At 59.2% G+C, this 26128-nt stretch overlaps 1 protein-coding gene across 2 annotated transcripts in view; it reads right to left on the bottom strand.

The window, feature by feature from the left end:
• Nucleotides 1-465: 465 nt before the first annotated feature.
• Kiaa0930 (KIAA0930 ortholog) overlaps nucleotides 466-26128 on the bottom strand; it is a 36399-nt gene continuing 10736 nt past the window's right edge. The window contains exons 2-10 of one of the 2 annotated variants that reach the window (XM_046429175.2): nucleotides 13236-13384; nucleotides 9264-9386; nucleotides 9108-9185; nucleotides 8671-8772; nucleotides 6874-7014; nucleotides 6110-6304; nucleotides 3481-3643; nucleotides 2183-2341; nucleotides 466-1756 (exon numbers count right to left, since the gene is read on the bottom strand). In XM_046429175.2, the coding sequence (XP_046285131.1) occupies nucleotides 1716-1756; nucleotides 2183-2341; nucleotides 3481-3643; nucleotides 6110-6304; nucleotides 6874-7014; nucleotides 8671-8772; nucleotides 9108-9185; nucleotides 9264-9386; nucleotides 13236-13384 (1151 nt within the window). In that variant the 3' untranslated portion in view covers nucleotides 466-1715. Of the gene's footprint in view, nucleotides 1757-2182; nucleotides 2342-3480; nucleotides 3644-6109; nucleotides 6305-6873; nucleotides 7015-8670; nucleotides 8773-9107; nucleotides 9186-9263; nucleotides 9390-13235; nucleotides 13385-26128 lie in introns of both variants that reach the window. The other variant, XM_046429174.2, reaches the window with a different exon arrangement.

Raw genomic sequence — 26128 nt, forward strand, 5'->3', positions numbered from 1 at the left:
GGACTGCCTTGTCCTTCCATGGAAGACACATCAGGGCTTTACTTCTCCGAGACCCAGTCCACAAGTCCACAGCCCAGAATGAGCAGGGAGAAAGTTCTGGAGGCAGGAGGTGTATTTTGGCCATCCTGGACACAGACGGGAGCGGCATCAGGCACCCCTGGAGAAGAGCGTGCTGGACAGGGCTCTGCGCGGGCACTCTGGGGCCTGACCTGACCCTGCTGCCCTAGGCGCAACCAGCACAGCTGAGCTGCAGCTCCAGCCTGGGCCGGACGCTGCTGGAGGTCCACATTGACACAGGTCATTACAAAGGGGGAGAGGTGGCGAGCCTCTAGAGCAGCCGCCCAATGACCAACCCACACCATGCAGAAGGACTGACGGCGCCCTGACCCGTGGTGCACTGAACCCTGGAGATGGAGTGAGGTAGGTGGAACCGGCCCCGGTCACAGCGGGCAGACGGAGGCAGGGTGAAACGCAACAGCTCGCTTTTAATAACAATATACAAAATCTGGAGAAAGCCCCGAAGTGGTGCCCCATTCCCGGAGCCCGCAGAACGCAGAGGCAGGAAGACATGCTCCCGTCTGCCTCTGCGGCCTGCAGAGGGTCTTAAACGACTGGTGCCCTCCAGTATGGGGGACTTCAAAACAGCAACAAAGAGACTCAGCTTCCAGTTTATTCCCTGTTGGGTGGGGGAGGCCTCTGCTCACGAGAGCACACTGCGCGTCACCAGATGCGGCTCCTTCGCGCTAGGGCAAGGCCAGGCTGGCAGCCCACACACTGACCACTGCACCTGCCGTGCACACCCAGCTGAGCCCCACTCTTTGCCCAGGGAGCTGGTCTGAGAAGAGGGGCCAGCACACCAGCCAAAGACCACCAAGGACAGGAAATGATGCCCAGCCCCCTCCAGCCTCAGGACGGCGGGTAGGCCTAGAACCTTCCTGAGGGGAGGCCAACCCCAGCCCACATCAGACACTGACCACCAAGCCCTCCCACCTGCCCAAAGAATCCAAATTCCAGGGGACCCTCCAGCCGAGGCCCAGAACAGGACGCGTCCGGGTCGGAGGTTGTGTGTTGGTGGTGTTCTTTGGCTGGAAGCGAAAGGCCATTCTGGCGGAATCAGGGCGATCTGCTTGGCTCGGGCTGTTCTGGAACTGGGTGTGAGAGAGGTGCTCCAGCCCAGGGCAAAGCGTCCAATAGCAAGTTCCCATCTTCCCCGTCTTCCTGCAGTAACCTATTGTGACAGCAGTGACTAGGGGAGGCTGAGCTGGACTAGCTGGAGGCCCAGGTGTGTCGGGACCCCTTTGCCAAATCCTCAGCTGGGCTTCCCTAAGGACACACAGTCTGACCACGGAGCGCCCGGGGTGGGTCCGGCTCTGTCAGCTGTGAGCCAGGTCAGTGGGTCTGGGCACATTCTGGACGCTGGCTACCCTATGGCCTCTTGGTGTCTCTGGCCTCTGGATGCAGAGGGCTCTCCAGAGGCGGGCTGGGGGGGCGAGTGGCGGCACAGGGCGGGAGCAGAGCCAGAGGGAGGAGTTCGAGGCACTTCAGTTTGGGCTGGTGTACTAGAGTCGGCCCTGGCCCCGGGAGTCGAGTGGCCCCGCCTGGCTGTGGCTCCAGCACTGGCTTGTCACAGAAGACCCCGTGGCGGTGACAGGTAGGCACTTGGCAGCAGTCCCAGGGCTGAGCAGGGCCGGGGCTCCGAGAGGGCTGCACGCACTCTAGGTCATCAGGATGGGCTTCTGCCGGACTTCCAGGATGTCTAGGGCCAGCAGGGAGGGGCAGGGGGGTCAGGGACACTCGACCACCATGCCTGGCCACAACGGGTCCTAGCAGGAGCCCACAGAGGCCACACACCATCACCTGCCCTGCGGAAAGGTGCCCAGAGCAGCTGCAGAGCCTGGAAAGGGCGAGGAAGGAGCAGCACACTCCAGGGCTCCCCTTGAGGCTGCAGGCCAAGAGCCAAACCCTGCCCACATGACACCCAGGACTGCAGCCACTCAAGAGGGACAGCAAGAAGTGCAGGCAGGTGTGCAAAGGGGCACCCTGGTTTGGGGTCAGCTGCAGCCCACCTGAAGCCTGGAGCAGGAGGCCCGACCCTGCAGGGGTGGGAGACGACCCCGAGCCACAGGACCCTGGGTCTGGGCAAGTGCGGAGAAGGGGCTCTGCCCCCGCCCCCCCACCTCACCTGTTAAGATTCGATGCAGCGGCAAAGTGACGTATGTCAAGTGTGCATAGAGAAGGAAGTTCCCATCGGCTCTGTTCAGTTTCAGCCAGGACCCGACCAGGGACCGTCCCGTGCCAGACAGGGACCGGGACCGCAGATTGGTTGCATTGTGCAGGTCGGCTGGAGGTCAGAAAGCCAGATCAGGGTCCCAGCAGTGGGGACTCGGCAGGAGCTGCAGGAGCAAATCCCCAGTCCAGGCCAGGACCCCCTCGGCTGTGTCCTGGGCACTCCTGACGGCCCCCACAGCACCCATGCACCCCAGAGCTGCTGTCTCCTCACCTTCCAGCCCCTCCTCCCACCCTCTGCCTCCAGGGAGACTTCCCTGGCTGCTCCCAGCCTCCCCTTCTTGGTATCTAGCTGAGTCTCCTTGAAGGTTGCTGCTTCCCTGTGCCTTGTCTGACCCTCGAACTAGGCCCTGCCAGCTGCAGGCCCCAGGGCAGCAGGACACAGCGCTCTGGGCCCAGCAGGAGAGCTGCCCCTGGAGGCAGAGCAGGTGCTGCGGGCACTTCCCATTGAGCTAGGAAGAAGCCAGCGGAGGGGAGGCTTGTCCAAGCAGGTCAAGGTCATGGCCCTGGGGGTTAGGGTCAGGACAAGGACAGCTTCCAAGCCCCATCAGTGCTGCCACCTGCTCCCTTGGGGCCCCCGTGGGACGGTGCTCTTGGAACTTCTGCTCTCACACGATATGACATGGGCTGGCACACACCCACTGGCCTGGTCCTTGAGGGACACTCAGCCCTCACCAGCAGAGTACACCAGGACTTCCCTCCCCATGCTGGAAGTCCACTTCTAAGCCCTCGGGTGGCCTCCCTGACCAGGGATAGAAGAGGACCCCTGCTGTCTGGCTGCACAGCTGGCTGGCAGCAGTAATCACTGAGAAGACACGGAGAAGGGGCTGGTGTGTGAGAGGCACAGTCGGCTGAGGGACCTGGGGCCTCTGGACACTGGGCAGAGATGCCCTGGAGGCTGTGGGCGGGAGCCTGAGGGGTCCTGCAAGTCATGATTCTGCCCCTGGAGAACAGGGCGTTGAGTAGAGATGGGGGCGACCCTGAGACAAACCCACCACGGAAGGTCCCAGCGTGAGGCCTGCTGGCCATGACAGCACAGGAGTGAACAGGACCAGAGCCAGGACTAGCTGAGTGCCCGCTGGCTGTGTGCAGCGGCTGCCCCAACCCAGGTGGCACGCGGCTATCTGCGCGGCACTCCCAGACCCCGGCCAGCGCCCGCAGGGTGCAGCCGCCGAGCCTCGGGGCCAAGCTCACCTCCACCATCGTCCTCCCGGAAAAACTCCTCACTGTCATTGGCGGAGTGAGACTTCTTCATCTCGGCGATCCGGTTCCGGGGCACCTTCCTCTTGAGGGATGGGGAGAAGAAGGCAGGCCGGTTGTTCCGCTCCGGGGTCGGGGGGGTGCTGAAGGAGGTCACCTGGGAACAAGGAGCCCGAGTCACTGGAGCAGCAAGAGTAGCCGCGGTCTGAGGGCCCCAAGGCCGCTCACATCCTGTCCCCCAAACAGCCCAGCTCTGAGCCCCAGGGGAGCGGCCACTGGGCTGCGGCTGCTGGCTCTGGCTCGAGTGCAGCCACCCGGGCAAGGGCAGGATGCCTGGCTGCAGTGCCCTCCAAGGAGGAAGCCCACTGCCACCGGGAAGGATGCAGGGTGCCTCTTCCTGGCCTCCACCCAGGGAGGGTGACAGGTGCAACCATGGATCAAGCCCGAGCCCCGCCCCGCCCCCTGGAGCCTTGACTATAGGCCAGGGGCTGGCGCTAGCCCATCTGACCATCAGGAAAGGAAGGCGAGACAGTGGCCTTGACTTGCCTAAGTCAGCCAGAGGCCTGACGGCAAACAGGACCGCAGTCCAGGTCATCCCCTAGTGTCCTCCCGCTGTGAGGCCCCACCCCTCTGACTCCCAGTCCCTTTCCTGAGAAGCACTATATAGCTCATCTCCACTCCTCCCGCCAGAGCACACTGGTCCCATTCTCCTGACGTCCACAGCCGCTGAGGCTAGGCTGGCACACACAGGTACAGACACAGGTCCCTGCCCTCAAGGAGCTCACAGTCTGTTGGGGGTGCCAGACTCAGAGAGTGACAACCACAGACAGCATGCTGGCCACTGAGACAGAGAACGGGAAGCACAGGACACAGGAGCACAGAGGCAGAAGAGACTGGCAGCCTGGGGAATCGGGGTAGGCTTCTTGGAGGAGGTGCGCTTCAGCTGGGTCTTGAAGGACGAGTAGGAGTTCGCCAGGTGAAGAAGGGGGGGAAGGGCGTTCCAGGCAGAGGGAACTTGGCCCATCTCCTCCCTCCTCCCCACGCAAACAAGAATCAGGGCGGCAAGATGAGCTGGGACTGAGGCTTCGAGAGCCCCATCGGCTCCTCGTCACAGCTCCGACATCCACCAAAGTCCCGCGGCTGCTGGGCTCCAGACGGTCCTCCCACAAGCCGGGAAGGTTTAAAAGATAAAAAAAACAAACACCAGAAGCTACAATACACACAGTCTGCATTTGTGATCCGCGCTGGTTACAGGTGGCCTCTGGGTATAAGAGGACATGTGACAGGCAGCAAAGAGCAGGGTCCCCAGAGCTCAGGCCTGGCTGCTGGCCCATGTGACCCCAGCGCCCAGGGCCTCCTGCTACCGGGGTCTGGGGCTGCCTCACCCCTCACAGCCACACTACCTGGGGAATCGAGGTTGGGGCAGGCCTGGTGACACGTCTGTGGCCACTCGGCACCCAGCCACAACTCCACACGAACGCTACACCCATCTTTTCAGAGTCCCAATGGGCAGTCTAGGGCCAGGAAAAACCAGACCCCTTATCTCAGAAATACGAACGGCCTCCGTTCCTGGGACAAGAGGCCACCTGGAACTCCACCATCTTCCTGAGTAGTAGCATCTGTCTGTCTCACAAACACACCGATGGGAGCAGGGAAAAGCTTGTGAGGAGAGAGAGAAGCTGGCCCTGAGCCCTGGAGACAATCGAGGCTCAGACCTTCTTACAGAATCAAAGCTCAGGCAGTGCTCCCTCTGCTCCCTCGCCTCAGGCTCCCGGGCCGTGACACGCACACCTGAGGCCACAGCCCAGCACCCCAGCAGCCAGAGGGCCACAGGCTCCCTCACACCTGGAGGCAGGTGTCTGAAGGAGAGCGCTGAGGTTGGAGCGGAAGAGGCAGACACACCACGGTCCCAAGCACACAGCGTCTTTGGACAGGGCTGGGCAGGCTGCGCCTGGGCCAGTGCACAAACTGCCGCCTCCTCCAGGGCCCGCAGCTCCGAGTGGCCCTCGCTCTGGAGACCCAGCAGGTCAAGGGAGCCAGTGGGCAGAGCCTGGTCTCACCTGGCCCTGGGGGTGAAGCTACTGCTGACCTCAGCTCTCCGCCCTAGGGAAGGACAGTGCCCAGGGCCCAGTGCTGTCTGTCCCCAAGAGGTGTGTGACCTGGGCAGCAACCTGGGTTCCAGGCCTGTGGGTAGGATCCTGCCCCCTACCCACAGGAGGAGCCGGCGGCTCCGGGGCTTGTGCTCTGCCCACCTAGTGGGCAGCAGGAAGGCCAGCTCCTCCTCACCTCCCTCTGACTCAACATCCAGTTTCATGTGGCCACCTCACCCAGCAGGTCCAGCTGGGCTGGCTCCAGGGCTAGGCCTGGCTTTCTGGTTGGACTCTCCTGTCCACAGCCCCTGGGGACTCAGCCTGGCTGCACTGGCAGCTCAGAGAAGCAGAAGGAGCTGTGGCCCAGGCCCAGCCTACTGTGTGACCTCGGGCAGGGTCCCCAGGTCTCTGCGCCTCGGCTTCCTCGTGGGTGGGAGTGATGGTACCTACCTCCCAGGGACTATGGGGTAGGGGACATGTGAGAAGCAAATCCGAGGGACAGGAGGCCCCTCCCCCAGCTGTGTCGCCCTTACCCGCTCATGCATGGGTGAAGCTGGGCTGGAGTCCTCTTCAGTCCCGCAGGGGGACGTGTCACCAGTGGACACACGGCTGACTGCCATCTCGGCATGGCCCTTTCCCTGGGGCCCCTTCATGCGCACAAACTCCATGTTGTTGTACTTGTAGAAGCCAAATGACATCTTCTGGGCCATGCGAGCAGCCACGCTCACCTGCAGCAGGTGGGATGTGGCCTGAGCCAGGGTGGTGGGGACTGCTCCTCAGGCCTCCCCCAGGGACACAGCAGCCAGGTTGACCATCCCTGTGGGCTACCCGTGGGGGAAGGGGCAGACCCCAGCCTGGCAGGTGCAGCATGGGGAGGTATTCCGGTCCCCTGGTGCCATTCTCGCTGCCCCGGAAGCTGTGCCACAACAGTGCAGTACCAGGCTAGGACAGGGCACCAGCACACAAGGCCTAATACTGACCCCTTCCCAGGCTGGGAGAGGCTCCGGTCTCTAGCAGCCCTGCCACACAGGAGCAGCCTGGGCTCCTCACCCTTGGCTGGCAGTCAGGGCCAGCTTCTGGGCTGTCCCCAAGAACAGGCAAGGGAGAGCCAGGGGCTCATGGCACAGTGAGGAGGGAGAAGAGAAAGACCCCCTTGTGTCGGAGGGCAAGGCTAGGCCAGGCGGGGGCCAGCTGAGCGTGGCCCAGGGCCACAGGTGCTGGGGGACAGGCATGGCCCAAAGGCAGGCTTGAGGCCACGCAGGGAGACGGGGATGGGGGACCCCAGGCGGACACTCACTCGGTTGTCATACACCTTCTTGAGCGCCTCGTAGCGGATAGAGCCCTGGAAGATGACCCCCTGGAACATGTTGGTTTTGTCACTGGCCACCAGCTCCACACACACCATCTCTCCTTCCCCCACAGTCATGTCGCTAAACACCTGAGGGGGCACAAGGAGGACAGGGGGATATGGAGTGTCCGCTGCCACCACTCGGACCGCAGCCGGGCCCAGCTGCAGGGACAGCCTGCTTCAAAGCCCCAGTTTGCAGGTGAAGTCACTGATGGAGAAGGCGACAGCCGTCCTGACCCCCAGCTCTGCCCAGTCCCCCAGACCCTTGGATCAGCCTCCCACTGGGCAGGGCTTACTGCAGGAACTCCAGGACTAGAGGTACGGTGTTGAGAGCCACAGCCGAAGGGGCCCCAGCAAACTTCCAGCTGCCAGCACCAGCTGCCAGCTGATGATTGGCTCACAGCGGCCCCAGCAAACTTCTAGCTGCCAACTGATTGGCTCCTCTGTGGTGATGCTCATTGGATTGTTTCCCTGCCCTTTCAGACCACAGAGCTGCTCATTGGGGGACTTTTTTTTGGCTCCGCCCATGCAACCCAGCCAATCGGCCTCAAGAGCAGGAGGAGTGGGGGAGGTTGAGAGGCTTGTGGGAAGCGGGTGGTGGCACTTGGGCTCTGAGGGTTTTCCTGAAGAGCTGGGTAGTGTGGTGTGTGTGTTCTAAAACTAAAGTTCATTTCTTTTGACAAGTGGCTCCTGAATTGTGCCCAGCCAGACTGCGGCATTTGGTGGCCCGTACGGGGAACGAACCCGCAACCTTGGCGTTATCAGCAGTGCGGCCCCTGCTGGGCCACAGGAAGGCCAGGCCCCTTGTCACACTTCTTCTGCAAGCAAGTGAGACAGGTTACAAGTTGGCCTGGCCACTGGGCACCTCCCCGTGCCAGCTATGCAGCCCCATCCTGCCTGGCCCTCTATGCCCTGAACTGGTCCCTGGGCTCAAGTCAAATGCTCAGCAGCACTGACACAATGACCACCTGCTGCCTTTCTGAGCTGCTATTCCCTGGGGCTGGCACACAGATTGTGTGGGGGGGGGAGGGGTGGGTGGTTGGGGACTGAACCCAGGGCCTTGTGCATGCAAGGCAAGCACTCTACCAACTGAGCTGTCCCCAGCTCCAGATGTGAGTTTTAAAGCCAGAGACTCAGATGCCAACAGCTTTGCTGTGTGAGGTGGGGAGGGTGTCAGCTCCTGTGCCTCAGGTGCTCAGAAGCCCCAAAAGACATGCCTGCCTTCCTGTGGGTCCTCCCAGGGAAACCCTGGTGAGCACAAGGACCACTCCAGGGCCTCGAGAGAGAAGCAGTGGCTTCCCTTCTGCTCCACCCAGTGCCCTGTGCCCAGTGAGCTCTGGTTTTCCCAGCTTTAAACACAGTCTTGGTCCAGGTGACTCCTGAAGCCCAACCCTGCCTGACACACCAGGATTTCCTGATGGTGGGGCATGAAGATGCCCATTTGTGGTCATGGGAGACAACAAAGACTTCCTGCCCAGGAGGCACGCACTGTGAGTCTGCAAGGTGCTCTCCCTCCCAGCGGCCCTTGGATCATCTACCCCATGGGCAAGCAGGACACGCAATGACATTCACACTCACTTTATAGATGAGGCTGGGTGAACTCCCCTGCCCCAAGTCAGACACCGGCAAGAGAGGCCTCGCTGGCCAGCCTCTGGACCACCACCAGCCCAACACCTCCTGTGGGAGAAGGTCCTCGCCCTGCGCCTCCTGGATAGAGCTGGGGAGCAGCCAGGGAAAGCAACTCACCTCCTCAAAGCTGTCAATCATGAAGAAGATGTTAGGGTAACTCATCTTGGACTCTTCCCCTTTGCTGTCCATGGGGTGTTTGCTGGGAGATGCAAACACTTGCTGAAAGAAAGCAGATTTCAAGGGCTGAGAGAGGTCATACCTCGCGGGCTGGCCCAGGGCCACTCTAGTACGGGCTGCCATGGCCACACTGCTCAGAGCCTGTCCAAAACCAAGGAGCCACTCTGGAGGAGCTGTGTGCCAAGACCTGGTTGCATGCTCCTTGCATGGGACACAGGGCCCCAGGCACTGAAGGTACTTCTGCAGTCAGACCCTCTCTCCCCTCAGGGGAAGGGAGGAGGGGAGGGGAGGGGGAGGAGTCTTTCCAGCCTAAACACCAGGCAACCCTGGACTGATGTGGCAGGTGGGTGGCCTGGGGCTCTCGAACCAGGGCTCACCTGGGATTTCTTCTTATGGATGTGAATGTCACCTCCATCAGAACGTGTGCACACTGCACAGGTCACCATGTAGTCCAGCTGGAAGAGAGCACAGGTCAGTGTGCAGAAGGGGCACTTCCCTCACACCCATGCAAACTCCACCCACTGTGCTCGTACCTTCTGCAGGATGAGATTCAGGCACACGCTCTCCTCCCAGTCAATGTCGGGGTCCCCCAGGCCCGGCAACTTCTTGGAGTCGCGCCGGTACACCTCCACCTCCACCTCGGGCTCAGCCTCCGCCTGCTACAGCACCGGGCGGGAGTGAGTGTGCTGACCACTGAACACCTGTGCCCCACCATGGTGCCGAGCAGGCCCAAGATGGACAAGGCCTCCCACTCCCACTGTTCCACTCCCAGCGCTCGAGCTCTGGGACCCACAGGGCATCCATTCTCCTCTTGGAGTCTGGATTTCCTCATCTGCACCGGGCCAGCATCTTCCACTCAAAGTTATTGTGATGATTAAAAAAGATCATATCTGCTAAGTGTCACTAATGACAGTGACATCTATTGAGCTCACAGTGGCCAGGAGGGGTTGGGTTCAATGTTTTGCGAATTATTTATTTTTTGGACCTAACAACATTCCTAGAAGACAAGTGTCATTAGTCACATTGTAACAGATAAAGCTCAAATTTATTGAAGGTCAAATAATATGCACACATGAAAGAGGAATGAGAGCATCTACCTGCACCTCTCCACGGAGAAGAACGTTAGGGAAAAGTCAAAAGCAGGTTTTGATGCATCTGTCCTGCTGGGAGGCCTCCTGTCCTGGATCCTGGTGAGGCCCAGAGGGCATCAAGGGGAACCAGCCACCCCAGAAAGGGAGTGTTCAGGCCTCTCACAGGGGTGCAGGTCTGTGTACCCGGAGGTAGAGCTGAGACCCATGCAGAGGTGCCAGAGGCTTCAGCCTCAGCAAGAGAAAGGATGTCCTAGGGCGGGACTCCCACTTCCCACGGCCTGTGCAGCAGAAAGTCCCCTGACCTCTGAATTGGGTCCCTGGGGCCCCAGGATGTTGCTGCTCTTGGTCGCACTTCATGGCCCTGGCTGGGCCACTCTCCTTTCCTCCAGTGCCCCACTTGTTTAGTCTCCTCCAAGAGAACACAGCCCCAAACAGGGCTGTAGACCCTGCATGTGGTGGAGGCTCTGCAAGTCTTTGCTGGCCAGTGAGTGGATGGACAGGTACGAGGTGCAAGCGCAGGGCTACTTTCAGATCAGAATCACGCACCCTGGACAGCAGAACCAGCAGTCCCATCAGCAAAGCGCCGAGTGTGCACCACAAGAAAGGTCCAAGGATGTGCTGGAAGCTGCTCAGATGTCCACCCACAGGACACATGGACGGCTGTGGTACACTCAGGGGAACAGCATGCAGCAGCCAGACAAACCACAGCCACCTGAGTCAACAGACACAGCCCAGAAGACACCGAGGAGGCAGCAACTCCATGACCAGGGGTGCAAGAAGCCAGGCCTGCCCTGGGGGAGGGAGGTAGCCGAGGATGGCCAGGGCCTCAGGTGTGCCTGGATCTGGGGGCTGGCGACCCTGGGTGTTCCCACTGAGAGAGACCATCAAGCTATGCACGCTGGCGGTGCGCTTTCCGGCATGCCTGTTATGCTCCAGAAAACCTACTCCAGGAGAAAAGGGGATGGAGCAGAGCCGCGCCATGGGAAGTGATGGGATCCAAGGCAGGCTCCTTCCTGTCCCTGAGCTCTGGTTTTCCTGTGAGTGGGTTTAAGATAATCTGTACTCCAGGACTGCTGAGGGCATCAATGGGAGTGACAGTGGCACACTGCATGGGCCACCAGCAGAGTAGGCCACAGGTGCCCCAGTGCTCATCATTGCCAGGGACAAAATGGCCACCAGGAGTATTTCATCCAGGGGTGGTGTAAACAGAGTGTAGGGAATCAAGGACACTCCCGGGACAGGCTGGGCCAGGATCTCTAATGTGTCCCTGCAGCAGGGTGCAGAGATCCCAGCATCCTGTGCCCACCCACCCTGCAGCACTGGCTCTGCCTATCCACCCTCCTCCACTAGCCCATATGGTTACCATGGCAACCGGGGACCAACAGGATAGGGAGGAGTGGGAAGGGGTGGGAGCTGGCTCCATGCTTGCTGCAGAAGACTCTGGGTGCGCAGGCGCAGCAAACAAAGCTGGTCTGCAGTTAGTTCTCCATGGGGCGGGGCTCCGTGATTGTGCTCCCAGCCCGCCCCCTGCAGGCCGTCCTCTGCACTGCAGCCTGGTGAGCTATAAAAAGTGCCCTGTGTAGAGGGATTCTGGGCAGGTCTTGGCCCTCCACATACTGCACCAAATGCTACCCGGGAAAGGCACTATGTTAATGCCATGTCACATATGTCACACACTGTCACACCCTGGGTCACAGGTATCTGGAACCCCCTTCCCATAATACAGGTGCTAGTCCTTCCCCTTGGGGTGTCCACAGTACACAGCTTTCCTCGCTATCCTGTGGGCAGATGTTACTCTCCTTTTGCAGCCCCCACTGGCCCTCTGTTCTTCCCACCATCAGAGCACTGGTGACTCTGTACAACACTGGCCATGATGTCTGCCTGTTCCATAAGACAGGGGGGCTTCCTAAGGACAGTGGCCAGCTCTGGGTCACTTCTATGCTGCAATGCTGGGGCAAAGGGCGCTTGCACATGGCTCACCGTGGGTGCACAGTGCTCCTGTGGGACTCAACCCCCCCACATCTTCAAGAGCAGCTGCAGACAGCCCTGCCCCTCCTGTTCCAAACTCGTCAGTCCTGGGCCCAGGCTCCTCTTCCCCAAGGAGGGCTCACATCTCTCACTTCTCTTATGTGCCATCTCTGCCAACCCTCTCTCCCCTCACCAGGCCTCTCCAGGGCACACAGACCTGACCTCCCCTCTGCCTCCTGACCAGAGCTGCCACCTCTCCTGAAATGGAAGACAAGAATGCCTCCCAGTGCCCTGGCCTCTCCACAGCCTGTGGCCACAGTAGCCTTTGCCTTGAGGAAAAGACCAACATTTCACAAAAAGAACTTTTTGCAACCTGACTCCAGCAGACACCAACAGGCTGGAGGGCTAGGGACAGAGGCTGGGGCCCAGAGCTTTTCTACCCCAGCTACTCCCTGCTGGGCAGACAAGGACTTCCACCTCCTAAGTGTGATTATGGGAGAGAAGGTCCCATCCCCCAGGGCCATGCTGAGGCTGGAGCAGGGAGCACCCACAGCAAGAGTCACCCTTATGAGGAAGAGCCAGACACCAGCTGTGTCCTGCCAAGGGCATCTCTGTGGTCAGTCACATCACCCAAGCCTTCCAGCCACCCAGGGGTGCATGACAGCAGGGCCCCACCCTTATGGAATAAGAGCCTGAGCCTAAGAGGTGACTAGAAGTGTCACCCAACAATTAGGGGGCTAAGCTGGTCTAGGCAGCTGGCTTAGACTGCCTGCCAGACAGCACAGGTGAGGTGGCTGGACTGAGAGGTCCCACAAACAACACCTGCTGGATGGCCCCACCAATCAGGCCTCCTCCTCACCACCCCCCACCACTGAAACTGCTCTGCCAGGCCTCTACACCCTCCCTGTCCCCAGTCCCATCACTGGCCATGCCACCTCTCCAGGCCCTTCCCCACTTGGCTCTTCTGCTTCTCTGGCCAATAGTCTCCTGCTGGTCCCTCCAAGGCCAGCCTGGCAGGAAGGCACGTCAGCTCCTTTGCCCTGGCTCCCAGGCCTGTCCACTGGCCGGTCCTGCATGTATTCGGGCTCTCAGAGCAGATGCGAGGCCGGCAAGGGCTGCGACTGGCTGCCTGGGCTGCGAGCGTTGGCTCAGCAGCGGGCCCGGCTCCACAGCCCCCTCTGGCTTGCCCGATGTCCACCCTGCCAGGCTGCGAGGCGCCTGTGTTCCGCCTAGGGACACGCGGGCGGCCCTGCCCACAGTGGGTAGGCCCAGGACACTGGGCTCAGGCCTCGGCACTGCCATTTGTTCCCTCGCAGTGAGAGGCTGGGCACTCCTCAAAGCTGCAGTGGTGCGGACATCACTGCCTCAGCCGTCCTGGCACCCGCGACTGCCCCAGCCCCGACAGGCGTCCTTCTGGCCTGCACAGGCCTCCCACGGGTCACCCACCTTCCTGCCCTCGCCGCCCTCGCTGCCGGCGTAGGCCAGCTTCCTGCGCACGTAGAAGAGCATGTCGTCCTGCCGCGGGGCCCACTTCTCCATGAAGTAGGTGGAGAACATCCAGGTCCAGAAGACGATGCGGTCATCCTTGAAGCACCCTGCAGGGGGAGGCCCGAGCCGTGAGCGGCCGCCCAGCCCAGGCCGCTGACCCTCCGCCCAGCACCCGCCCGCCCGCCTGCCAGGCACCCGAGAGGCTGGGGCGCCCCCCGGAGGCCGGCTCCTGCGGCTCCTTGTCCCCCACAACCGATCCATCGCGTTGTGAGTCAGACAGCAGCTGGGCAGCCGGTCCCAGGGAGCCTGGAGGACCGAGTCGAGGCTCTGGAGGCGGCATCAGGCATCCCCGCTGCCACCACCGCTGCGGAGTCCCCACCTCCACCCGCCCGCCCGAGCTGCTGCGGCAATTCCCACCGAGAATCCGACTTAAAGGGACAGCCGCCCTTTGCCAGCTGCTTCCCAGGCAAACAGGAGCCCTGCGCAGGTTGCTTATTAAATTCTTGCACAGACTTCATTACAGAGGGTATTTCTTTTTGATAAATATTTGTCATCTTTTTTTGCACAAGAAGAAAAAGCCCACAGGTTTTGGTAGGAGAACTGGGTCACCATTCCAATGCGGCCACGTCATTATGTGACAGTGGACAGGTGGCTCAGCCTCTGAGCTAGGTGAACTAAACGGTGGGTGGAAAAGCCCTTCCTGGAATAGCAGGCTTGACAAGGTGGGCTTCCTCCCTCCTGGTCAGAACCAACACACCCCGTGGAGCCCTCTTCACCACTGGTGCGCTAGCTGTTGCTGTCCCCTCCCACCCCAGTGCCACTCTGATCTAGGCCTAGTACTGTGCTGCTGGAAGGACCCAGTCCATGCTCTTAGACATGGAGAACCTAAGGGCCAGTGGGACCGTCTCCCAGCCTCACTGGCTGTCAGTGGCATGAGCAGGACCTGCCCAGGTCCCACCTCCCGAAGGTCAGCCATGATGCTAAGACCCCAGCAGAGAGCCCCAGCCACACCACTAGCCAGAGAACCAGGGCTCAAGACCAGCCCTGGCGTGGCCAGCTCCCACACCCTGCCTGGCCTGGCCTCCAGACATAGGAGCAGCAAGTAGGGAGGGTAAAGGCAGACTCCCTCAGGGAGGGGTCCAGGTCAGTGAGCCTCGTCAGCCTCAGGAGCACAGGCCAGGAGACCCCACAGCACAGGCAGCTGCCCAGGCTCAAAAGGACCAGGTAGAACCAATGTCTGTGACATCTAACCCCTTTGAATTCCTGCCCCACTTTCCCGACATGCAACGCACAGTCCACCCCACCAGAGCCCTGCGAAAGTAGGCAAAGGCAGGATAGCTGTTCCTGGACTAACCTCTGGCCCTTTAAACACAGGATGGGTCTTTTTTTCTTTCTGTATTAGAGATTGAGCCCAGGTGCTCTGCCAATGAGCTACACACCCCCGGCCTTTTTCTTGCTAATTAGCTGGGGCTAAGGGTGTAGCTCAGTGGTAGAGCGCCTCTGTGTTCAACCCTCAATAGCCACTCCCCAAATTATGAAGGTGGCACCCCGGTTCACAGAGCTGGAGACAGATCTGCCAGGTGCCACACTCAGACTCCTGGGAAATCTCGGTGCTCAGCAACCTGTTGAACCTGAGACGGGTCCAAAAACGCACTCAGCAGGCAGCTGCAGCCCCAGGGGTGCAGGCAGGATTGGCAGGATCAGGGGAGTCTGGGGCCTGGCACCTCCTGCTGCTGGTGGCTCTCCAGGAATCTCCAAGCCCAGCAGGATCCAGCAGGTCCCATCCCTGCTTGCAGCCAATCTCCTTGGGCTCCAGGAATCAGGCAGCTGAAGCAGGCTACCTGCCTATGGGGACTCCCAGCAGCGTGGCTGGGCACACACAGGGTTCTGGAGCACAGGGTGGCTGACCACACCCTGGGGTCAGCAGGCCACAGTGCTGTGTGCCAGGCCCCAAGCTGGTCCTGCCCCTAAGCACCCCTGCAGCACACGTCCCAGCAGTCGTGAGACCATCAGAAAGTCTAGCAGGCGACACCCCCTGCCAACACCTCGTGTAAACCAGCCTCTGATTCTACCCCATGGCCAGGCTGCCCCCTGCAGCTGTTGGAACTTTACTTCAAGCCCTCTCCTGCCTTCTCCCTAGGGCCTTCCCATCAAATCAGGAAAAAGTCCAGAGTCCTTCCTAAGCACTCCATGTCAGCCCCCTTGGCCACCTCTCCCTGGCCACGCTGGCTGCCCACAGTGCCGTACACACTCCCTTTAGGGCCAGGATACAGGCTCCTCCTCCTCCTCCAGCCCCTCCCCATCCCTCCAGGTTTGGCTTAGATGTCACCTAAGATGTTTAACAGAGACCCCCGGCCCCTGTTAAACATATCCACAGGGACCCCCTATCTTGCTTTGCTGCCATCAGAGCCTTATCACGACCTGGCATTCCACACCCATGCACTGACACGAAGGCGTTCCCAGAGGAGGAACAAACTATTAGATCTCAGTACCCAGATCAGCACCACGCACACAGCAAGCATTCAATAAATGCAGGCTGAATACATGCAGTACCCAACCAGACCAGAGAAGAGTGCGGGCCATGGGCTACAGCCCTTTTAGCCTTAGGGTTTCTGACTTGTGAGCTTCCAAAGAAGCCCCGATTCTCACACAGGTGCCAGGGCTGAGCCTCGCTTCTCTGCCCTTCTGGGCTCGGGAGTTGCAGCACCCGCTGTGTTGAAGGTGCAGGCCCACGTCACAGTCCACTACCTTCCCTCTGCTGCCGCCGCGGGCCAGGCAGGTGCGGGCCAGGAGAGCCCGAGCCAATGAGCTCCAAGAACCCAGGGCTGTCGGCAGTGGGACGCAGCCCAGCATCACCAGCACTGTTCTGAGCCAGCCTGCCAGGGACACACAGGCCTCCACTGCCCAGCAATTAGTCCCCTGGGTCCAGCCCCAGGGGCTGCCCTCCAGAGGGAGCCTCCTAGTCTCCAGAACCCACCGTCCTGTCTACCTGCATTCAGCAGCTTTCTCGTTGCTGTGACCAGAAGACCTGACAAGATCAATTTTAAGGATGAGAAGTTCTAAGGTTCATGGTTTCAGAGGCTCAGTCCACACACAGCTCCATTCTTTGGGGTATGAGGTGGGGCAGGACATCATGGCGGAAATGTGTGGCTGAGGAAAGCAGCTGGGAAGGTGGCACCCAGGAAGCAGCTCCGCTCACAGGCACCACAGGCACCTCCTGGGTGACCCACCTCCTCCAGCCACACCCCCCTGCCTACAGTCACCACCCAGCTAATCCCTGTCAGGGGATCAATGCACTGAGAGGCTCAGGCTCTGCCGCTTCACCTCTGCGCCTCTTGCATCTCCACCCCAGTATCGACACCATGGCCCCTGCCACCTGGCTGGAGGGAACGCCACCTTGGAATCCAGGGGATGGACTCCTGGAGCAGATGCAGCCCCTGAAGCTGAGACAGACTTACTCAGGCAGCACCACGGACAGCTGCGCTCCACGTGGCAGGCTCGGGGCTGGGGTCCTAAGGGGCTGTGTCCCACAACAGAGCCTCTAGCACTGAATGAGCACACAGGACCCTGCTCCTGGGGGCAATACTGGGCAGGCTCCAGGAGCCTCTGGTCACTATGCCATCACCAGTGACCACTCATGGCCTCAAGGCAGGTTTCTGTCCAGAGGCCTCAACTGAACGCAGCCTGAAGGAAGCTCACTGAACACACCTCTGTGACACATGGCCCGGCCCTCCTGTGCTGGGCCAGGCAGTATCTGGGCACTGCACTGGGCAGCACCATGAGTCACCCACAAAAAGCAGGAGGTGTGAGTCCCACGGCACCACGTGGGCCCACAGACTCAGATCTACAGGCAGGACACAGGTCTCCTCCTGCACCCTTCGCTGGGAACCGGTATGCAGGGGACACATTTTCCAAATGTCCACCACTAACCACAAAAGTGTGCCCACTACTGATTTGGGGTTAGAGATAATTTCAGCAAAGGGGCGAATTCACAAACACAGAGTCCATGAGCAACAAGTACTGGCTGCATCAGGACTGACCCTGCCAGCTCCAGCTGGGAACACAAGGCCCAGCCGTGCCCCCCCACCCCAGCCAGGGGTCTGCCCGAGTCGCTCGCTGGATCACAGACCTGCAGGCCCCCCACAGACCAGCAGCTCAGGGAGGAGTGGGTGAGGCTCATAGCGGGGCATGCTGCCAGGCCTCCCTCATCTGGGGTGCTCTCTGCTGCTGCTGTCTCATCCTGCAGGACACTGAGCGGGGGGACAGGGAGCCCAGCTGCTCAGCAGGACTGGTGTGAGCAAGGCAGAGCAGTGACAGTGGCTGGCGGGACTCCTGTCAATCACTGCACCCTCGAGGCAACATTATGGGGTGAGGGAGGCCCTGGGCTCAATAGAAACTCGGTCTTCATTCCAGAGATAAAGCAACCTGGGAATGGAGAGACTCAGGGGAGATTCAGAGCTGGGACCTGAAGTGTGGCAGACATGTGCTTCCCAGGCCCACACATGGCACTGCAGGCTGAACGGCTGGGAAGGCAGCCCAGGTCCCTTCACTGAGCCCCAGCCCTGCCCTCCCCAACACAACACATGGGGGTGGCTCACAGTGGGCCTCTCAGGCCAGCCAGGAGGACACCCGCCTTGACCATGGGTGCTGTGGGGACCACTTCCCGCAGAGTGCCAAGTAAGCACCAATAATGACCCATAGAGAGACCCCTCAAGTGTACCTGACCAGAAAGGGACCTCTGCACCTCTCAGGGCTTTTCACAATACCAGCGCAGGCTGCAGAGGCTCCGTTAGACCAGGAGCGAGAAGAGACTTGGCCCACACTGTTGACCCAGCACTGCCAGCAAGCCTCCAGGGAGAGCAGGGAGACCGCAGGAGGGGCTGGGCAGAGCATGGGCCCGGTGAGCGCTCCTGGACAGACAACCACTCCGTGGCTAAGTTAACCACTGGGCTGCTTTCCACCAGCTGGACCTTTGGAAAACCCGAGGACTGGGTCTCAGGAGCACTGCTTGAGACCTCTCCCAGGCCATCTGGACCACTAACCCACAAGGTTCCAGCCAGCTGTGCTAAGGCCATCAGAAAGGACGGCCGTGTATTCAGGGGAAAACGCACCACACTCTGCTGGAGGACACTGGAGCAACAGCCAAGAGGTGTCCCCGAGAGAGCGACTCCATCGGGTCTCGACCGTCCAGAGCCACACACACACTTTCAGAGCCTCAGAAACTTGCGAATTCTTTTTAACTGGCAAATTCTAATTGAGAATATCAACTCCAAAGATAACACACACTCTCTCTCAGGTACGATTACACATTAATATCCCGGATCATAGGATATCAACATAAAGACCTTACATACAGGGGCTGGGGTTGTGGCTCAGCGGAAGAGCGCTCGCTTGGCACATGCAAGGCCCTGGGTTCGATCCTCAGCACCACAAAAAAATAAAGGTATTGTGTCCAACTACAACTAAAAAATAAATATTTTTTAAAAAATTTTATATACAGTACTAAACAGAGTCCAGAAATCTATTAAAATATATGCTAATGGCCAAACAGAATTTAGTCAGTAATACAAAGATAGCCCAATATTAGGAAAACTATTATATACATTTATATCTACTTATGACTCAAAAGAGAAATAACACATGATCATCTCACAGAGGCTGGGTCAAGACCACTCAATGAAACTCAATACCCATTGTTGATTTTTAAAAAATAGTCTGCTGGGCGTGGTGCACACCTGTGATGCCAGCAACTCCAAAGGCTGAGGCAGAAGGATCACAAGTTCAAGGCCAGCCTGGACAAGTTAGCAAAGCCCTGCCTCAAAATAAAATAAAAAGCTGGGGACATAGCTCAGTGGGAAGGTACTTGCCTAACATGCGCAAGGCCTTGGGTTCCATCCCCAATATCACAAGTAAAAATACTAAGTAATAATGTAAAAATCTAAAAAATAGCCTCCATAAAATCTGTTTATTTCTATAAACAGATACTTCCTTAAACATGATATATCTTAACTTCCAGAGTTACAAACAAATCGATCATCACAGTCCACTATTATCAGCATTGTTCTGAAGATGCTGGACATTATCATCAGGCAACAAAAACGTACTGAGAACAACAGCAACTGGGGGGAAAAGCCACGTCACTATGGACGGTGTGACGCGGTGAGCACCTGCCCTGGAGGACACAGGCGGGGAAGCTGAAAGACCAGCCGTCGACGGGAGCACCAGCACCAGGCGCAGCGTCGCCAGAACACGCAGGGAACAGAGCGCCAGAGCCAACTCTCCTGGTGGAGGGGGACGGGGGCGTTCTGTCCTTCAGCATTTGAAACAGAAGGAGCTGAACAGATGAAAAGGCCCACCACATTCTCAGCCGGGAGCCCTCAAGTCACAGGGGAGCAACTCTGTCTCATTTGATCTGTCCATTTAACATGCCGAGAGAATGGCTGGTCTGGTTTGGTTTTGCGGTGCTGGGAATGGAACCTGGGCCTCGCACACGCTAGGCAGGCGCTCTACCCCTGAGAGACAGCCAGGAGAATCCAGGAGAGTTCTGTGGGGCTTCTCGTCACGTCACGACATCCTAGACAGCCAGGCCGTTACCCCAGCAACTCGCGGGCTAAGGCAGGGGGATCGCAGGCTCGAAGCCAGCCTCAGCAACTTAGCAAGACCCTGTCTCAAAGTAGAAAATAAAAAAGGAGCGAACAGGCCGGAGAGCTGTGGAGGAGGGGCTGGAGGCAGAGGCAGCCTTGCACCTGGAGCTGGTGCTCCGTCTCCAGCCTCAGCCGGTGAGGTCTGGCTGGTAAGCTTCCCCCTCCTCTAAGTCTTACAGGGTGAGTCCTGCACTTGCAACTTCAAGAACCCTCACACATTTGAGGCTCACCCCAGATCCTCCCCTGGCTTCTGTCTCTGATATCAGACGCTGACCCCAGCTCCGGCGGAAACCTTCCGGTCGCCATTCTCTTGGGCAGATTTGCCAATTCACAGATCGTCGTTTCTGCCACTGCTTTTCGCCCGTGGAACCCTCAGACCCGGCAAGCTGTATGGCTTCACTGATTCTGTTTTCAAATCCAAGAACGGCGCAAAAATGACACATCTCCACCCTGTCGTTACATCTGCCCCACTGTGAAACCGTGACCCAGGCCTCAGCTCGGCCTCCCCACTCGCTCCAGGCTGTGTACAGAATCACCACCTTCTGAAACCTCCCCCTCTGAATCGCCACCCACACGGCATCGGCTTCTGGCCTTTCCCGTGGTACTTGTCAGCATCTAACACAAGAGGCATTCTACCCATTTCTTCTGTACAGGAGTCCCCAGCCTTTCCTGCAAGATCCAAACAGAAAACACCTTAGGCTCTGCAGGCACACGGTCCTATCGCAACTACAAAGTCAGCCACATGATACGTAAAGGACTGCAGTGGCAGTCCCAGCTCCTCAGAAGGGAGACACCAGGCCAGCCTGAACAACTCCATGAGATTCTGTCTCTCAAAATGAAAAGCCCTGGGGACGGAGCTCACTGGTAAAATGCTCTGGGGTCAGTGCCCATACCACAAAAGAAAAAAGGGCAAGAGCTGAGACTGTCCTGGGCCACAGTGCCGAGACCGGCCACCCAAGCCAGGGCGTCGGGATGCCCGGCTGGACCTGTGGCACGGGCCTTGGTGCTTTTCCCCGTGGGCTGCTGCACTCACTGCTGTGGCTCAGTTCCTACAACAGGGTCCTTAGGAAACAGGAAATGTTCCTAACCCGAAGTAGCACACAAGACGGGCTGAGGGATGGAGGAAAGCACGGTGGCCAGCACACGAGTGGATGGATCCGGGCAGGACCACAGCACAGCTTTTCAGGAAGCCAAGATCAAAACTTTCAACAGGAAAGGAAAAAAGAGAAAACATGAATTTTTAATTTTTTCAGAGAAGGAAAAGCCTTTCAAAGTAGAACACAAAAGAATGGCAAATTAAAAATATGGCAAATAAAAAATAAAATTACAAATATGCAACAACAAACGCACCATTATTATGCACCAATAAAAATATAAAAAAGAAAAAAAAAAGAACAATAAACCAAACTACATAAAAACTAGTCCCTACAGAGGAAGGAGACACATGTACCTCCACACGCCTCTGCACAGCAAGCAAAAACCAGCCCCACGCTGGCAGAGAAGTGGCTCCTGAACAAGGGCCAACCTTAACACAAACGGAGTTCTGTGCACTGCATAAGAAAACAGTGGACAGTGGCCTTCACAACATGAAAAGCAGCTCACCTTCACACAGACACGTGAACTACACGATGTGTCGTCTACCTGTTGGATCTGCAAAGACAAGACTGCCTGACAGGTCTCAAGTAGGACCACGGACATCCTGTCCTACAACGGAGACATCCACTGGTAAAACATCTATGGGGACAATGGGCACACATCAGATGCTCAGGGCTGGCTGACACTCAGTGGTGGAGCCCTTGCCCAGCGTGCATGAGGCCCTAGCTTCATGCCAGCCTCCCCCCCGCCAGCTGCCCTCACACACAAAAAAGTGGGGCAGACCAATATTGGAGGCCTTTAAAATTAAAGAAAAGAGTTTAAAATGAGATAAACGCAAGTGATGCACCAGGCAGGCCTGGAAGGTGGGACTGGAGGCTGGAGAGAGGACGAGGGAGGCCGGAGAGCTGGGGCAGCCTGCGGGCACCTCGGGCCCCTGCAGGTCTGGCTGCCGCTGGGGCCGATACAGTCCTGACACCACGTCCTGACCGGCAAACTGGTGGTCACAGTTGTTCCCCACTCTGGGGCAGCCCAGAGTTTAAATCAGCTGATACACCAAAGCCCCCCCAACCCAGGGTAGCATTTCAGGCATCCTTAGTGTCATTGCTGCCTGTGGAGACAGAACCAGGGAGACGGGAGACTTGGTTTTCTCACTTTGAGTTTTCTTACACCTTTTGAATTCTGCGCCTTGGCACATTTACCTATTCCAAAGGTAACCAAAAGATCAAGCTGTTAGCTGCATCTAATAACCATGGAGCTAACTGGAAAACTGCTCGGGCAGTGGTGGCAGTGCATGGAACTGAGAGACTGAGGGGGGCGTGTCATAGGCCCCGTGGTTCATGTGAGTGGCAGGCCCACCTCTCTCCTGGTTCCAGATAACCTGCAGCACAGACTCACACCTTCCCTGTGCAAGGACGTGTGAGAACCAGAGCTGGGGGGACCCGAAGACCTCCTGGCCAGGTCTGTGGCTTGGGGAACCTGAGAGGTCTGGTGTGGTGTCTTTGTTGTGGCCTGCAAAAGCCTGGGTGAAGGGCCCCTGGGAGGGTACGTGCCTGGCTGCAGACTGTTCACCTCTGGCCACCTCCCAAGGTGGGGAGTCAGCTGGTCTCTGGGGACAAGTGCAAGGCAGCCTCTGACCCTCTAGAACTTCCCCACGCTGCCATGGCCAAGCAGGATGAATAGGCCTCTGTGGCCCCTCAATGAGCCCTTCATCAGCTGTGCCTCTCCTGCTCAGGGACCCCTCCCTCCCTGTGGCACAAAAGACAAAGGAGCTGCCCACAGAGGGGCCAGGCTGGCTTGCTGAGGCCTTTGGAGGAAGAACTGGTCAGTCGGGTCCCCATGTGAGCAATCCCGAGGGCCTGGCCCAAGGGCTTTCAATGACGCAAGGAGGCAGACAGGCCTCAAAACCCTGCCCGGCTCCCCATCTTTTTTGGGAAAAAGTCCAGGCTTCTTCACCAGACTAGCCAGGCTCTCCAGACCCCCAGGTCTGCTGAGGCTGAAGCCAGCCTGGGTCCTTCTTCCCTGACCAAATGCCCAGCAGGTCTCTGTCTGGCACAGCCTTTGGGGGTCAGCTGACCCTGGTGGGAGCCTTCCCACCACCCACCCCATGCCACAATTCTCTAAGCAACTGTGCCCTGCAAGTGTGCCTTAGGCTCCCTGTCCCCAAGCGCCTGCTCCCTTGTGAGCGCCCACCCAGGGCTTCCTTGCCCCTTGTGACCTTCACTCGTCTGAAGAGGAAGCAGGCCCAGGCTTGAGTCCCCTGTGTGATGACAGGACCAGCCCATAACCTGCAGCTGCCCTCAAGGCCACATTCCAGGCCCGAGGCTGCGTCCTGCTGGCTCCAACCTGTCTGTCAGGTCCCTTCAGCTTGCTGAACAGGGTGTCCTGGTCCCCGGCACAGGGAAGCCTGCAACAGGAAGCCAGTGGATGTGGAACAAACAAAGTTGGGACTGTAGGTTCAGGGCACTTGGGAAGCCTGACTCACTGCGGCAGGTGAGCAGCAGCCTCACTCTCAACTCCGGTGCAGCACTGTGACCGCCCTGCTGACCCATTCCCCATTGACCCATTCCTCTGCTAAGAAAACCAAGCTTGGAGGCCAGGCTACCCAGCGAGTCCCCAAGGACCTCAAGATCCCTTTCAGGTGGTGGGGCTTCTACCAGGGCAGTCATGGGCAGTCACCAATCACAGTGTCCACAGAGTGGACTCTGTACTCCCTCCTTAATAGCAGTGCCTGCAAAACCTCCTGGACACTCAGCACCACCCTGCACCCGCCACCTGGCTGCCCAGCCGGCCTGCAGCCCACGCAGCCTTTCCTGAGCACAGCTCCAGGGTCGGGTCGGAGCTCCACATCTGCCTCCCAGCCATGAGCTCGCCACCACTGCAGCCAGATCCAAATTGCTAACTGCTGCCTCTCGGATATGGCAAGTGGCTCTGAGACTGACAAGCTGCCACATGCTCTCCTGAGTCTGCCTTGGGCTGACACTGACACTCAGAGGCACCTGTCCCAGACAGAGGGCAGCAGCAAGAGCCCTGGCGGGCGGACACACACGTGCACACGGCTCCCCAACTGCCGACCAGTTGGCACTGTTCCCTTCCTCCAGGCACTACGTGGCCCGCGGGAGTCACCCGCCCAGGAAGCCCAGAGCCCACAGCCAGCTACCAGGCAGCCCAGGTAGCACAGAGGGCAGGGGGCACCCAGGCCCAGGAGCTCTGCACCTGCTGGGGAGCGCACCCACCTCCTGCACTCACCAGCTCTGGGCTAGAGCAGACTGGTCCACACGGCCATGAGCCTCGTCGCGTCCACACGTGCCCTACGCTAGCTCCTGCAGGTTCCCAGCTCCAGCTAACACGTACAGGGCTCTCCCCGTGGGATCAGAATGAGGTGTAAGAGCCCAGGGCGCCTACACAGACCCCAAGAACCAATGGGACCCTTCAGCTGTCCTACTTCGAGGTCATCTAGCCTACCCCCTCTCGGGCTCGACAGAGGCACACAGTCCCACCTCAGCACCAGGTGGCCCTTCTCGAGCTAGCCCCTGGACCTGGGCACCTTAGTCCCTTGCTCGATCCCCGGCCCTCTGTGGAGCGACCCCCTGGAAAGGCCCCGCGAGCCCAGACCCTCTACCCCTCAGCCTCACTCCACAGCCTCCCCTGCTGGACACCAGAGGCTGGTCCTCCTCGTGCACTGGACCAAGACCAGACACACAGCAGGAAGGGCGGCCACACCTCTTCCTGGAGAAATGGACCCGTCGAGTGTGAGCCAGGCCAAAGGAACTGGGTCCCACACCCACTCTTGCTGTGGAACCCTGAACAGAGCCTCCACCCAAGTCTCACTGGCTCCGTGTGCCTGCAGGGTGACCCCCAACTCAGGGGTGCCCACAGGAAGAGGTGTGGTGTGCTGCCCACGCACCTGGGCACGGGGGAGGAGGCTCTGGGAAAGCGTTGGCTGTCTGGGGCTCAGGTGAGGATCCCGGCGCAGAGCCTCCCGCCACAGCCTGGAGGAAGGTGACCTCAGTGAGGGCCTGCTGCAGGGGGACTCCCGGAGCCGCCAGACAGCGGGAGCTGCTCCCCAGCCCCCTTCCTGGCACTGGGGCAGCCCTCTTCCCCTGGGTCTGCAAGGCGGACCTGCGGACAGTGGGGCCCGAGGCGAAGCCACAGCTCTTCACAGAAGGTGGCAGCAGGTCTTAGCTCCATGCCGTGGGCCAGGCGCCCTTCCTCCCCTCGTCTCCCTTGTCTCTGAACCTAGGCACGCATGTGGCACTGACCACCTGAGCAACTGGCCCTGATTGCCAAGGGTGCTTTAAGCACGTGGCACCATATTAAGCAGTTAAGCAGGTGTCCCTGAGCCCGGGCCCGAAGCAGTGACCCATGTCAACTGCTGACACTGACAGCGTTGGCATAAGAGGATACCCAGAGCTGGGGAAAGGGCCTCCCCCACAGGCCTGCTGTCACAGGCAGCTTCTGTGGTGTCCGCGGGCTCTAGGTCTGCCCCTCACTGCCTCCTGGGGAGAGAAAGAGCAGTGATCAGTTCTACTCAGCCCAGAGAGCTGCAGTGATTTCCCCAAAGTAGCACAGCAAATGAATTTCAGACCTTTCTCTTGCCCTGCTCAGGTGGGTCCCTGTGGGAAGGCCCCACTCAAGGGCCCCTCCCAAAGACTTGACCACTCTCCCCACTCAGTGGAGCCCCTCCACCAGCCCACCGCCTGACATGCCCATGGCAGCTTCCTCTGCCCTGTGGGGCTGTCTTGGGCATCACCCACTCCACACAGGCCCACAGCCAGCACCAACCCTGCCCTGAAGGGGAGCTCAGGTGGGTGAGCAAGGAGTCCATGCCACACAAAACGGGCAGCAGGAATCCTGCAAAGAGGGCGGGAGCCAACTCCAGCAGATGTCAGGAAAAGGCCACGCCACAGGGACAGAGAAGGGTCCGTGAGGTGAGAACGAGGTCCCCTGACAGGGCAAGGACGGCAACTTCAGACATGGGACAGCAGGGCAGGGGCCTCGCGAAGCCAAGAGCCGTGTCGCTGCGGCTCCGGCAGGAAGGGTCTTAGACTTTCTGCTGTGTAGGCATTCAGAGGTCACCGAAGGTGTGGACTACAGGGGTGACAGTCAAGAACA

Source organism: Marmota monax, unplaced genomic scaffold (assembly GCF_021218885.2).
Source record: "Marmota monax isolate L192 unplaced genomic scaffold, Marmota_monax_Labrador192_F-V1.1 WCK01_AAM20220418_F8-fsc00051, whole genome shotgun sequence".
Lineage (NCBI taxonomy): Eukaryota > Metazoa > Chordata > Mammalia > Rodentia > Sciuridae > Marmota > Marmota monax.